The sequence below is a fragment of the Sus scrofa genome, chromosome 10 (assembly GCF_054392235.1).
Source record: "Sus scrofa isolate SSC_HxYL_T2T_F1_AM1 chromosome 10, Sscrofa_HxYL_maternal_Yorkshire_Landrace_v2.0, whole genome shotgun sequence".
Lineage (NCBI taxonomy): Eukaryota > Metazoa > Chordata > Mammalia > Artiodactyla > Suidae > Sus > Sus scrofa.
In genome coordinates, this window is record NC_139392.1 from 68,363,813 (window position 1) to 68,379,534 (window position 15,722).

Genomic DNA, 15,722 nt, shown 5'->3' on the forward strand with positions numbered 1-15,722 from the left:
TCTTACATGTACAACTGAAGGAGTCCTGAAGAATTCATCATTTAATTGAAATGTTCCAAATTACTAATACTTGAACCACACTACGCCACTTCTTTGCCAGAAACTACATAGTCTAACGTCTTTCATTAAAATAAAATTATAAATCGTGAATATCATACCCACATGTCCCTTCCTCCATTTAGATAAGATCCTTTGATTTTATCTGAACATTCTTGTGTTTTCAGGGCGGTAGGACCTTTGAGAATGAGGCGTCTCTCTATTCTGTACTACTGCAAACCCAAGAGCCCCTAAACTACAGAACGATTTCTTCCAGGGATTTCAAAAGCTCTTATCATTTCTTTAACCCTCTCTCAGAGTCTCAGTTTTTAATAAAACACCAGTTATAGGGTTATATTCCATAAAAGCTAAGTGGAAAAATAAAATAATATATCTCAAAATATGTGTTCCCTTTGGAAGAAAAGTATGGTTTAAATATAAAGAATTTCTTCAGCCTCCATCTCTGATCCAGAGACTGGAAATGAGGATAATTTCAACCCAAGGATTTATGGGATGGAGGCAGATAGTAATGCCAAGGAGGTGGCTTGGGGGGCGTGGAGGATGCTCTCCTTGGACTGCCCCCCAACATCACCTACAGGCCACTGTGCTCGCCAGCCCAATGGTCAATGGCTAAGCCCCAGGGTTTAGAAGTTTTAGCCTGGCTCTTTATCAGTGCCAAGTGCATATAGAGGCCAGGCAGGTAATTCAACAGAGTGGGGAAGCTAAACATTTTTAATATATTTAAATTATTTTCTTTGCATGAAAAAGTAAATCTTATTAAAAATGCCAGTCTCTCTCTCTTTTTTTATTGGTTTAAGTTTTTGTTTTGTGTTTTGCATTTCTACTGTTTCTACTTCGTCCATGGTTTGTTTCGTAATGCTATCTTAAATAATAATTTTCTGGCACTGAAAATGCCAGAAATTGTATATGAGTAGGAGTGAATGACAATGAAGAGAACAGTGGTTCAGTTTATTGACGCTTAGTCTGTGGCACGTGCTGTTCTAAGCGCTTTACATACATTAACTCATTCTGTCCTGCTTCAGCCTTGTGAGGTGGGTACCAGCATCCTTATTTTACAGATGAGGGTGTGGAGGCCCTGAGAAGGGTGAGCAGCTGGTCTGAGATTACAGAGCAAGCAAGTTCTAAGTAGGAATCCAGGCGCTCTTTTCCAAGGACCTCTGCTCTTGAACTCTGCACTCCACAAAGAAATATGCCATCTGTTGTGGGTTGAATGGGCTCCCCCCAAATGTTATGTTGAAGTTTTAATCTTGGGGACCTATGGATGTACCTGTATTTGGAAAAAGGATCTTTGGAGACATAGTTGGGTTAAAACGACACTGTCCTGGGTTAGGGGAGGCCCTAAGACACTGTGACCACCGTCCTTATGAGAAGAGGAAAATGTCAGCACAGGGAAGACGGCCATGAGAAGGTGGGGACAGGTAGTGGAGTCTCGCTGCCACCAACCAAGGAACGTGTGGGGCCACCAAAAGCTGGAAAAGGCAAGATGGATCCTCCCCTCGAGTCTCTGAGGGATAAGGGCCCTGCCCACACCTGGATTTCAGACTTCCAGCCTCAGGAACAGGGAGAGCACAAACTTGTGCTGTTCAAAGCCACGCAGTTTATGGTACATTGTGAGCATGGGCCTGGGAGACTAACACACTGTCTTTCACTGAAGTTGAAATATGCTATCCTGTCAACCTCTTATTTCCAATGTTAACACAAATGGCAGGACAAGGAACTTTTAACTTTCCTCTTGATTCCATTTAAAGAAAACCAGCAGCCAGAGGTGGGGCTGTGAGAACTGAAAAGCACCAGCTCCCATCTAATCCAGGCAGCTTCTCATCAGCACTAACTGATGACAGCCACCTGGAATGGCAGGACTGAAGTCGCCTGATTTTACAGTACTCAAGAGAACCCAGACGTTTAGATTTGTATATTAAATTACTTAGTAGCACATCACATAGGAACTAGTTAGAATAATACTAGCAGATAATGAATTCATGTTTAAAATGAACACGTGCAAGCCAAACACAGCCCACAATTAGGGACCAAACTGGGCCGTGATCTCTGCTTTGTATGTTTTCCTTGCTGCTTGTGTCTTCTTTCCCTTTTTGGAGTCATCCATCCACCAAACACAAGAGCACAGTGCTGGCTCTTGAAGTCAGGTAGGGATCAGCACCTCAGAACTAGGGAACCCTCGTGGGATGTGCTGAGTATGGCAGATGTGGAAGTGTTCTACACACCCATGGACCCAAGACTGAACAGGTGCACCTTCTGGATACGTATCTGAATACTATTCTTGTTTGTTTGTTTTTTTGTTTGTTTTGGCTGTGCCTGTGGCATGCACAAGTTCCTGGGTCAGGGATTAAACCTGTGCCACAGCAGTGACCTGAGCCACTGCAGTAACAGTGCTGGATCCTTAACCCACTGAACCACCAGGGAACTCCCTGAATACTACTCTTCCATGGTGTCAGATAGTCAGTCTCCTTAAGGCATTTGTCTTTTAGGAGAGACTCGGGGCTTTAATGGGATAAAGATTTTGGGTAAGCCTGGGAATGACCCTGGGACTTCTCAGGTTCACCAGCACGTCATTCAGAGCACAGTCCTTATAACTTACTGAGTTCCCCACATTTCTTACCTTTTCTATGTATACTTCACAGAAGTTTGAGTGGATCACAACAGCTCAGTGCTATCTTTCAGTATTCACTATTATGTAACCTATGAAAGTGATTCAGAAACCTGGAAATGTTTCTATTCTTTCCTTTTTAAAAGTTTATTTATTTATTTTCTTTTCAGGGTTGCACCCGCAGCATCTGAAAGTTCCCAGGCTAGGGGTTGAATCAGAGCTGCATCTGCTGGCCACAGCCACAGCAAAGTGGGATCTGAGCCACATCGGCGACGTACACCACAGCTCATGGCAATGCTGGATACTTAAGCCACTGAGCGAGGCCAGGGATCAAACCTGCATCCTCATGGATACTAGTCAGGTTCATTTCCACTGAGCCACAATGGTAACTCCCTATTCTTTTCTTTTTTAATTGTGGTATAGTTAATTACACTGTTGTATTAGTTTCAAGTATACAGCAAAGTGATTCAGTTATACATATACATTTACCTATACATGTATGACTATTCTTTTTTAGATTCTTTTCCATTATGGGTTATTAGAAGATATTGAGTAGAGTTCCCTGTGCTATACAGTAGGTCCTTGTTGTTTACCTATTTTATATATAGTAGCATGTCTCTGTTAATCTCAAACTCCAAATTTATCCCCTCCATGTAGAAACATGTTTTTGAATAGCAGTTTTCTGAAAACACTTTTACAAAAGATGACTTTCCTTTTTTTTTTTAAATACCTGGGAAATCAAAAATTGGATTTCCCACCATGGCACAGCGGAAACGAATCTGACTAGGAACCATGAGGTTGTGGGTTGATCCCTGGCCTCACTCAGTGGGTTAAGGATCTGGTGTTGCTGTGAGCTGTGGTGTATGTTGCAGACACAGCTCGGATCTGGCGTTGCTGTGGCTCTGGCGTAGGCCAGTGGCAACAGCTCCAATTAGACCCCTAGCCTGGGAACCTCCATATGCCACAGGTATGGCCCTAAAAAGAAAAAAAAAAAAAACAAAAAAAAAAACCACCCAAAAAAAAAAAACCCAAAAGAAACCCTTCAAAACTAGAAGAATTGTTCTGAGAATGTGAACAGGGACTCTAATCCGGTAAGTCTATTTCATTTCACAGCCTTCGAATTTTCTGAGTCGTCACTGGCGACCGGACATTTTTTTCAGTATCGACCAGAGTTCAGGCCTGCTTGATGCAGCACAGAAACTACTGACTGTTTCTGGTACATGAAAGGAGCTACTTGGTGTGTTGCCAGGATTCTCTCTGCTACACTGAGATATTTAATTCAGGGATGCAGCTTGGCACACCATGGTGCTGGGGACTTATAAAACTGACAAATGTTATTGTGGAAAGTTTGCAGAGGAATATTAAGAACTGAAATACCACAAAATCCAGGTCATCTCATTTAATGACTGGCTGTTTATTTTTCGCTTGAATTAAAAATTTCTCAGTCTTCCATGGTTTTTTTTTTTTTTTTTTTTTTTAATACCTGTGAAATCCTACTGAGGTTCACTTGCTTATTATGCTCACAACAATCCCAAAAGGTCAGTAAAATGGTTTTATCCTCATTGGACAGATGAGGAAACTGATGCTGAGAGCATTAAATAAACTGTGCGTGGTTGTTAATAAGAGAGGTAAAGCTTAAACACTCAAACTTGCCCCCAAACCCCAATTCCGAGTTCAGTGATTTTTCCCAACAAATAAAAGTCACGCAGACATGAGGGATCAGGCTGTTCAAATAATTAGATGCCAAGGCCTGGGAGTAAAACCAAGTTCTGTTGCTGATTAGACTTCTGACGTCAGACACATTCTTTTTTTTTTTTTTTTTTTTTTTTTTTTTTTTTTTTTTTGTCTTTTTGCCTTTTCTAGGGCCACTCCCATAGCATATGGAGATTCCTAGGCTAGGGGTCTAACTGGAGCCGTAGCTACCGGCCTACACCAGAGCCACAGCATCATGGGATCTGAGCCGTGTCTGCAACCTACACCATAGCTCACGGCAACGCCGAATCCTCAACCCATTGAGCAAGGCCAGGGATCGAACCCACAACCTCATGGTTCCTAGTCGGATTCATTAACCACTGCACCACAACAGGAACTCCGACACATTCTTTAAACCTCTCTAAATGCCAAGTTCCTGTGTCGTAAAATGGAATTAAGATCATAAAAGGCATGTAAAGGACATAGCACAGAGTGGGTACTTGATCAATTTTAGTTCCTCTCTCTTCCCTTTCCCCTATGGGATCCTTCAAAACTAAGCAGATCATCCACACTCCTTGGTTAAATATTTGGATGGCTAGTGAAAACCTAAATAGTTATAAAAAAAATAACTCAAAGTATGTGGAGATATTGAAAACACAACAGTAAATGGTCACAGGCAAAGAAGACCACAGCAGAAATTGTTGTCATGTATGTACTACTATGGAAGAGTTAAGAGATGGTTCTTTTTAAAAAAATCCATGATGTTGAATTTCTTTTTCTTTTTTTTTTTTAAAGGGGACAGGTCACATCAAAACACTACACCTTCAACTTATTCTCTGCCTATAAAACTACAATGAGGACCTTGTACCTGTCAGAACAGCCATCATTAAAAAGCCTACAGGAATTCCCACTGTGGCACAGCAGAAACGAATCCAACTAGTATCCACAAGGATATGGGTTCAGCCCTTGGCCTTGCTCACTGGATTAGGGATCCGGCATTGCCATGAACTGTGGTGTAGGTCACAGATGTGGCTCAGATCCTGTGTTGCTGTGGCTGTTGTATAGGCTGGCAGCTACAGCTCTGATTCAGCCCCTAGCCCAAGAACTTCCATATGCCACAGCCCTCAAAAGGAAAAAAAAAGAGTCTACAAATAACAAATGCTGGAGAAGGTGTGGAGGAAAGGGAATCCTCCTACACTATGGGTGGGAATGTAAGCTGGTGTAACCACTATGGAGAACAGTCTGGAGGTTCCTCAGAAAACTAAATATAGAACTACCATATGATCTAGATATCCCACTCTTAGACATATTATCTAGAAGATACTATAATTCAAAAAGATACATTAACCCCAATGCTCACAGCAGCATTATTTACAATAGCCAAGACATGGAAACAACCTAAATTCTATTGACAGAGGATTGGATCAAGAAGAAATGGTACATACACACAATGAAATACTACTCAGCCATAAAAAAGAAGGATGTAATGCCATTCGCAGCACCATGAATGGACCTAGAGATTCTCATACTAAATGAAGTCAGACAGAGAAAGATAAATACCATATGAGATCACTTATATGTAGAATCTAAAATATGACATGAATGAACTTATCTATAAAACAGAAACAGACTCACAGACATGGATGGGGGGGGGGAGGGTAAGATTGGGAGTTTGGGATTGGCAGATGCAAACTATATGTAATATATAGAATGGATAACAAAGTCCTACTGTAGAGCACAGGGAACTATACTCAATATCCCATGATAAACCATGAAGGATATTAAAAAAGAATGTATATATATGTATAACTGATTAACTCTGTTGTACAGCAGAAAGTAACAGCATTATAAATTAACTACATTTCAATAAAAAAAAAACCATACCTTGGATTTATTCTCTGCCATCTGATAAACCTGGCCCAATGTTGTCAAATATAAATTATTGAAAACATATCATAGAGCTATGAATTGCTCCTGACTCTGGCACGGTTTGAGACTTTTGAATGTGGACACCCCAGTAGCTGTCATATCCCCGCATGGCCAGGAATGTGAGTCCCCAGCATCAGCCAGTGTGTCAGTGCCACAAGAGGATTTAAATTTTGACTCCTTCCATCTCCTCTCTGCCGGCTCACTTGGGTGAGGATGGGGACAGGGGTGCGCTCATGGACCAACGCTAAAGGGGGAATGGGCTCCATAGGAGGTGAGGGGCTACAGAGACGGCAGATGTGGGCAAGAGAGCAGGAGAGGCTCAAAGTGAGGGCAGGTGCTGTTGTCAGGAAGCATACCCCTGGCCTGCGACCAGAAAAATAAAGCCATGATCAAATCTGATGCTAAAAATATTAAAATGCACAGCATAATTTAGACTATATTTCTTCAACTAAATGCTAGAGAATTCTGTGCCAATAGCTATTGTATATGTGACAGCGGCTCTTGGCACCATCCCGCAGAGTCAGGGTTGCATTATTGCGTATGTGGGTAGTTAGTAAAGGCTTTCTGATTATGCTAAAGGTCGTATCTGCATACACGTAACTTCACTTAAAATTATGAGTGAGATGCGGACATGAGTAGACAATGGTCTCCTTCCATTAAGTGCAAACTGGCTGAAATGACTGTTTAAGTTGCCAGATTGTACGAGAAAAGAGATCACATTAATGAGCGTGAAGTAGTATAATGAGTTTATGAAACAGATCATGCGGAGGTCAAGGCTGACATCACGAACTCCCCCCCCGACAAGCACACGCAGACATGTGACCTCTCTTTCCCCCACCGCCACTGCTCCAGTTCAAGCTGGTTCTTATTTCTCTCCATTCACATGCGCTGACGACTCATTTATCTTGGCAAAAGCACCATTTCGGTCCTGTCACCCATCTCAGAAGTCCCCCAGGGCTCCCATGGCTTAGGGCAGGGGCCTGACTCCTCAGAAAGGCATTTGGACTCTTCTAAATTCAGCCCCTCTTTCAAACTGAGCAGTTCTCAACCACTAAGGGAGCTTTAGGAAGATAAATAGGCCTAAATCTCATGCCCCAGAAATTCTATTTATTAGTTCTGGGGTAAGATCCAGGGCCTTATATTTTTAAAAACATCTATGGAGGACCCTTTTTCATGGTCATGGCTGAACCAGTGGTAGCATCTTCCAACCAATTCTTTTACCCTACATAAAGGAAGCCTTTCTGTTCCAGCCAGTCATGCTGCTGTGTTTGTTAATATCTCTCATCTTCTATGCATGCTGATCACCTAACCTGGGACACCACTTCCTCTCCTAGCTCTTAATTTAAATCTTCACCTTTGCTCTAAGACTAACTGAAATCCAACCACTATCTGTAGAACCATAGCAAATCCTCACGTTATTGCCATTCTGACCATCCTAAGGATACCAGTTACCTTCCTGAAGTATCTTATAGCAATTCATACCATATTGTTTGTGCTGGGAATGCTTCTTTCATACTTCACGTCCTGTATTCAGGCTCCTGGAGGGAAAAGCAAACTTTTCCTATTATCTTTGGTTCCTGTTTCCAGTTCCCAGCACCTCTGACGGCCTTAAACAGAAAGCAGGCACTCACTTGTGTGTTCCAAGCTTAGGATGACTGAAGACATTACATTCTGTTTTTTTTACAGCCTGACATGAAACGCTAACCTCCGGGGCTTCTATACCTGCGGATGTGCTTTTCACAGCAGCATCGCTATGTCTGGGTAGGAATAATAATCACTTGTTCACAAAAACTGATGTGATGTCAATACCGAGTTGAGGCCTATTTCCTCTAGACAGAAGCTGCTGCCATGTTTATGTATTCAATTCCCACAAGTGCAAAGAACAACCAAATGGGGAGAAGTAAAATAGTTCCTGATCTGTCAATACTTGACTTAAAAATGACACGGCTGTGTAACCCTGTTTACTTATCATCCTAATCTACTGTCGAGTGTCCCTTGACCTGCAAGTAAATGTCTCTGGGGGAGGGGTTTCTTTTTAGGGCTGCACCCGCAGCATATAAAGGTTCCCAGGCTAGGGGTCTCATTGGCGCTGCAGCCGCCAGCCTATACCACAGCCAGAGCAACATGGGATCCAAGCCGCATCTACGACCTACACCACAGCTCACAGCAACGCAGGATCTTAACTCACTGAGCAAGGCCAGGGATAGAACCCGTGTCCTCACTGATGCTAGTCGCCTTTGTTAACCACAGAGCTACAACGGGAACTCCCAGGTAAGTGTCTCTTTTGCAAATATTGAACACTGAAAAGCCACTGGCCCGAGAACATCCAATAGGCTGAGATACTGCCAGGGGCCCAGTTCAGACCCTCCTCCTGCTCAAAGTGCCCAGAAAGTGACTGTTCGGCTTCTAGGGTGGAGGGATCCCCTTCCGTACCCCAAACGAGAAGTTCTCTATAAAACATTGTGATGTCGTGGCTGCTGGAGTTAAAGTAGCAGCGGTACTTACGGGTTAAATGGTCTTGGGAGGGCTAGCTGAGAAATCTAACCACTATTTATAACATCATTTTTGTGGAAAAATGCATTCTGCATTCCAAACAACAGAATGGGGCCTGAACTTCTGGGACACAGTTTACTTCTGAGGTTGGGAACTGACCGTATCTTGTTAATTACACCGTGGTCAGTGTTTTCCTAGGACAAGATGGCAACATGGAGGTCTGCCAGGAACTCACAACAAGAACCAACAGTTGCCATGAACACGTACCATATGTGTCTGTAAGGATGAAAGACGGGGGGTGGGAGGGCAGATGATGGGAGAAGAATCCAGGCACATTCTTAACTTGTTAAATATTGACTTAGCACTATTAAAGGCTATGCTGAATGCTGTGCGGACAAAAATAAGTTAGAGAGGAGGTTTGATTTTCTAGTCCTTACAATCTACGGTGGAAGCTAAGATAGCAACACACATACTAAAGCTGCATGGTAAAATGTGCCGTAACAGTGATAAAAACAAAATGCTGGATGAAGGCAGCAGAGCTGGGGAGAGCTCATGCTCCTAGCTGGAGAAATCAGGGAAGGCTTCGTGGAGGAGTCTGCACTTGAGCTTGTGCAAGATTGCAACAATGGGAATGCAGAGAATGGGAAGAATTCAGTTGGCTAAAGTAGGAGACATTTTGAGGAGCTTGGTAGAGGGCTTTGAATGCTGGGCAAAGGAGTGGATTCTATATAAGCCATGAGTGAGGAGACATTAAGGGTTTTCAGATTGCTAGAGTGGTTCTATATGCTGATTTATCTGGCAATAAAATACTAGCTGAAAGAGTGGAAGAAGACAGAAGACCATTAGGAGATAATGATAATAGCTGAGGCTGGTAAGTTGACCTTTACAAGCTTGGTGTTTTGACTAAACAGTTAAACATTTAAGATTCCGTGCTAGTTAATTACTAAATATCTCCCTTTGATGATCAAGAACATGATTCATTTAGAAAAATTATACAAAGACTTAAAAAAAAACTGAAAAATAAAATCTTTGCTACAATGGAAAACTGTTTTAGAAACATTAAGTTTGGCACAAAGGTGAAACTTGATCCCTGGACTTGACAGAAAATAAAGGATGATTTTGAGGTGCTAATCTCATTTTAAAAATAATCTCTTGTATTTAAACATTTTATTTTTAATAAGCACATGCAATTTAATAAGTAATCATCTTTCCACTCTTCTTCAAGGCCAGTGATTCAATACACAAGGTGACTATGACATATTCTGAGCAATCTGAGCATTGAGAAAGCACCAAAAGCAGTGGACTTAATTCTTTACATTTTCAATCAACCTTAAGCTGGTGCTATGACAGATGTGAGCAGACTTACGTGAAGTGGCTTGACTTAGCAAATGTCTTCTCAACTTCAAATTTTCAGTGTTGGTTGAGACATGGCATTCATCTTTATCTGAAAACAAATGTAATGGAAGGAATGAAAGGGAAAGAATTGAAAGGTATCCAGTTAGAGGATTACCCCTTAGAGGCCATCAAAGAGTTATATTTAGTTCTATAAAACTGACATGATTTAAGAACCTAAGATAAAAATCTCAAGTAATGCTCGAAGACTTCTAAAATAGGAAGTATAACACATTCCTTTCATATATTTTTATGTCAATCTCCTAAAAATTCTGGAAATTATTAGATATTTAATCCTAGTTTACACTGAATTACTTAAATTTAGCCAATGGTCAAGCCCTCCTCAGTACTAGATCTTGGAGAGATGAAGATGAGTAAGAGACCGTTCCTGTCCAGAGGAAACACACAAACCGCCGGGGGAAACAGACAAACATGAATAACTCAATATCAAGGCATAATACAGTGTGATGAGTGGTATAGAGTACTTTCAGCTTTGGAGGGAGGGAGTTAACTACCACAGGGGAAACATGCAGGCCCTCTGTGTCAAAGTGTGTCTTCCAAGCCCCCAAATTCATGTGATGAAGCCCTAATCCCCTAGCACCTCAGGATGTGACTTTATTTGGAGATAAGGCCCTTTAAGAGGTGATTAAGTTAAAATGGACTGGGAATCTGGGGTTAATAGATGCAAACTATTGCCTTTGGAATGGATAAGCAATGAGATCCTGCTGTACAGCACTGGGAACTACATCCAGTCACTTGTGCTGGAGCATGATGGAGGATAATGTGAGAAAAAGAATGTGTGTGTGTGTGTGTGTGTGTGTGTAACTGGGCCACTTTGCTATACAGTAGCAAATTGACAGAACACTGTAAACTAACTATAATAGAAAAAATAAAATTCATTACAAGAAAGGGAAACAAATAAAATAAAATGAGGCCTTTAGGGTGGGCCCTAATCCAATCTGACTGGTGTCCCTAAAGGAAGAGGACACAGAGAGACAGACCAGGGATGTGTGTGTGGGGGGGGGTGTCAGTGGGAGTGAGTGGAGGGTGGGAGTGAGTGGGGGGTGGGCAGGGGAAGACCATGTGAGGACACAGCAGGAAGGCAGCCTTCTGCAAGCAGAAGAAAGAAACCTCAGGAAAAAACCTGCGGGCACTTTGATCTGTTGTTTAAGTCACTGAGCCTGTAGTATTCTGCTATGTAGTCCTACCTGAATAACATACTCTGTAAAGATGACATTTAAATACCATTTTTGTTTTTTGTCTTTTGTCTAGGGCCACACCTGTGGCATACGGAGGTTCCCAGGCTACGGGTCTAATCAGAGCTACAGCCGCCGGCCTTCGCCACAGCCACAGCAACGTGGGATCCAAGCCACATCTGCGACCTACACCACAGCTCTGGCAATGCCGGATCCTTAACCCACTGAGTGAGGCCAGGGATCGAAGGAACCGGCATCCTCCTGATTCCTAGTTGGGTTTGTTAACCACTGAGCCACGACGGGAACTCCTAAACACTGTTTTAAAAGAGACAGGAATTTTAACAATTAGCTAAGCTAAGGTTTGGAAACAAATAATATTCCAGGAAATAAAAATGACTACATTTTAGGCATAGAGGTGACAGCGCGGTGTGAGCTCAGAAACAATCAATACTCTTCTACAGTAAGAACACAGTTTGGGAGAATCAAAGAGAAGAGTTAAGTTGGTGGCAGTAGGGGCAAGAAAAGCTGGAGGAGAGAGGGTGGGAGGGAGGGGGAGAAGGAGGAGGAGACTCACAGACCAACAGACAAGGATTGGATGTGGGCTTGAGGCCCAGTTGTAAAAGGTGTTGAATTTTACCTTCGGTAAAGGGGGTTTTACTTCATACCCCATCAATGGTTTTCGGCATAAAACTCATTCAAATTTGCATTTTAGAAAGATAGCTCTGGTTTTAGAGTTACTATGAGAAGATTCAAAAGGCAGTAAGGCCTGTTTTGTTACTGCAATAGTCAAGATAAGAAGAAACCAGGGCAATTGCGATGAAATTGAAAAGTCAAGGAGCTCCTGCTGTGGCACAGTGGATTAAGAATCTGACTGCAATGGCTTGGGTCACTGAAAAGGTGCAGGTCTGATCCCCAGCCTGGCACACAGGGTTAAGGATCAGGTGCTGCAGCAGCTATGGCTTGGGATTCAATCCCTAGCCCAGGAACTTCCACATGCTGCAGGTGCAGCCATCCAAAAAAATATTTTTAAAGTCAAATATACACTAAAGATGTACTTGAAAATGAGAAGCAGAACAAGCACCTCATCAGCTATGCAAGACAGTTACCCCCATCCGATCAGACAGGCACAAATGCAGCCTGCCTTGGGCCTTCGCAGACCTTTCTTTTTGATCACAGCCCTGCGGCGTGTGTGCCGTTACTTGAAGAAATCAACCCATCCCAAGACTTTCCTCACTTCTGACATCTTACCCTAGAGCTTGAAAGCTCAACCTACACAATCAATAAATACCGTGCACTCTTTTCCTAAAGAAGTCACTACTTCAGGATCAACCGTGTGGTCTCGCTTGCTACAGCAAGTCAACAGAACAGTTTGCTTATTTCCTAAAAAGTTTTATTTATTTGAGAAGGGGGCTCCCCCCCCCAAATTGATGTCCATCAATGAAGTCAGGGAAGAAAAGCCAAAGGAGGGGAGGCTTTGCCCTGTGTGCCACAGCGGGCGCTCCTTTTCAGGGTAGGAGGAAGATAAAGAATAACTTTACAGTTACTGGTGACCTTAGAAAGAAATTTCAGGATGGCAATGAGAGAATAAAAACTTCCAGTAATTGGGGAATGAGAGAAAAAGCAGAAAAAATAATTAACTAGTAAATTTAATTCTTTGAATAGGCTTGGCATCATTTGAAAGTAAAGGCAAATCTTTAATAAGAACTGTTATTTTTTTTTTCACTTTAAATGATAGTGAAAAGGAAGACCCAGGAAGGAAGTGGGATTAATAACAGAGCAAAAAGTCCAGAGAAGATGGGACCAAGAAGTCTGGAAGAGTTAGCTGTGTCAAGAAACTATTCTTTTTTTTTTTTTTTTTTTTTTTTTTTTTTTTACTGATTTTTATTTTTTCTATTAGAGTTGGTTTCCAATGTTCTGTCAGTTTTCTACTGGACAGCAAGGTGACCCAGTCACACACACATACAAGTATACTTTCTTTTTCTCACATTATCCTCCATCATGCTCCAGCACAAGTGACTGGATATAGTTCCCAGTGCTATACAGCAGGATCTCAATGCTTATCCATTCCAAAGGCAATCATTTGCATCTATTAACCCCAGATTCCCAGTCCATCCCACTCCCTCGCCCCTGACCTTGGCAACCACAAGTCTGTTCTCCAAGTCCATGGGTTTCTTTTCTGTGGAAAGGCTTATTTGTGCCATATATTAGATTCCAGATATAACTGATATCATAAGGTATTTGTCTTTCTCTTTCTGACTTACTTCACTTACTTTATGGTTAGAAAAGTAAGAAAGGATGGGTGATGGATATAAATAGAAATTACTGTGTGTGAGGGTCCAGAGCTGAGGGAGTTAAAATCAATGGCAAGGACATCTATTGTGATAGAGAGGGGGAAGGAAGGAGGGAAGGAAGGAAAAGTGGAGAGATATGATATACATGAAGAAATATCTGAGTTTCGGAGCTTGGAAGAAAGAAAAAAAAAAAAAAAAAAAAACTAGCCAGAGAAGAGGAGAAAAGAAAACCGAGGGGCTTTCAGTATTTGAGATCTTTTAGATGCTGGTTGACAGAACTGAGCAAATTCAAGATTGATGAGTTCTGAGTATCAGAAACCCAAAGACATGAATTAGGAGATACGGATTACAATCTCATGGTATGGGGTACAAAGGACAGTGTCAAGTGTGATGTTGACGTGCCTAAGGAAGTTAGATCAATGTCCTTGGAAGTCAACCAGTAACAAGAGAGGGGAGATGGTAGCCTAAGAATTAAGAGGATAAACTGATGCACCAAAGTGGCACCTAGATTGATGAACTGATGGTGGGGAACCAAAGAACACACCATCACCCCACCTGTGAAATCTAGAGTTAGAAAAATGCAAAATTTTCTCTTGAGATGGCTGTGGAAAAAAAAATGCACTGCCTACAAAAGCCATATTTAAATATTTCTGAGGAGGAGTGGAAAGAATTCTGGGGGTATGATCAAAGCTATGAAAACATATTCAAAAAAGAGCAGGAGGTCCAGATGACCTGAGGAACTGGAAGCTGGGGGGCAGTGGAACAGAAGTTTCATTTCAATGGGGTAGGTCTGACTTCTTGGAAAAAGAGAGGAAAATAAGAGCAGGGCTTCATCCAGGTTGATAGATGACAAAACAATTCATATTCATTTATATTCTCTTTCTCTCTCTCTCCCCTTCTCTCTGCCTTAACCTGTTTGGTGAGAAAGGACAAAAGACTGACCACATATATCACTAGTCTCTCACTCTCTCTTAGAACTTGCTTGCCCAAGGCCACATTCTCTCCCCTCACCCACATGATAAACTCAAAAGAGCAAGTGAGGTGTGTGAAGGGGTAGGACAACTAGAGTCAGATTTAAGGAGGCTCTTTTTCACCCAGTCTGCCCACAAATGAACTTGACATTTTTATTCCTATCTGAGTTATGTCTGCTCCTCAAAGGGTTCAGAAGCTGGAAGAAGGAAAATGTGGTAGAGTTTTCTGGACCGCTCCAGTTCCAAAAAAAAAAAGGAATGAAAAGTATTTATGGAAAACAATCTGAAGGAAACTAGATGGAAGGAGAGTTGAGTGTAAGTTTTATCAGCCACAGTGAAGTTTAAATCTGACATCTAATTCAGTTGAAGAAGATTATTAGAGATGGGAAAGTTTCTATTCATGGATTCGGTGCCTTTAAAGGGTAGACTGCTGTTCACAATTTTTACTTTTTTGTGTGTCATTTTGGCAAGAAATCTGCCCATTTCATACAAGCTGTTAAACGTACTGACATAAAGTTGTTTATAGTATTTTCTTATCCTTTAATATTTCTTGGATCTTTAGTAATGTTTCCTAGATATATCATATTGGTAGTTTGAGCTTTCTTTTTTTTCTTCACAGGATTTATCAATTTTATTAATATTTTTAAAGAAACACATTGACTTTGTTAATTTTCTTGATTTTATGGCTCCTATTATTTTGTTTCCTCCAGCTTATCTGAATTTAATTTGCACTTCTTTTTCTAGCTTTTTGAAATGGAAGATTAGGTAACTTTTAAACGTATGCATTTAAAGCTATACATTACTCTCTAGGCACTACTTTGTGTCTCACAAGTTTCAATACTGATTCAGTGCAATGTATTTTCTGACTGTGGTTCTGAGTATTTCTTCAACTTGTTATTTAAAAGTTTACTGCTTATTTCCCACACAAATTAAGGATTTTTAAAAATCTTTGTTATATATTTCTAGCTCATTCTACTGTGCAACATATACTATGTGTTTTCAATCCTTTGAAATTTGTTGAGATTTCTTTTTGGCTTAGAACATGTTCTATTTTGGTGAAAGTTCCATGTGCACTTGAAAGGAAAGCATTCTGCAG

General features: G+C 41.4%; 1 protein-coding gene across 46 annotated transcripts in view; it reads right to left on the minus strand.

The window, feature by feature from the left end:
* Positions 1-15,722, minus strand: part of ZNF438 (zinc finger protein 438) — a 198,718-nt gene that overhangs the window by 91,027 nt on the left and 91,969 nt on the right. For 20 of the 46 annotated variants that reach the window (XR_002336133.2, XM_021064211.2, XM_084980132.1 and 17 more), the window contains one exon: positions 10,143-10,220. The exons of 7 other annotated variants lie outside the window; for them this stretch is intronic. Coding sequence is in view for 11 of the 39 variants with exons in the window: in XM_021064199.2 (XP_020919858.2) it covers positions 7,766-7,797 (32 nt within the window). In the remaining 28 variants the exon portion in view is untranslated. Of the gene's footprint in view, positions 1-7,765; positions 7,891-7,914; positions 8,041-10,142; positions 10,221-15,722 lie in introns of those variants that run through there. 19 more of the 46 variants (XM_084980102.1, XM_084980131.1, XM_021064198.2 and 16 more) reach the window with 3 other exon arrangements.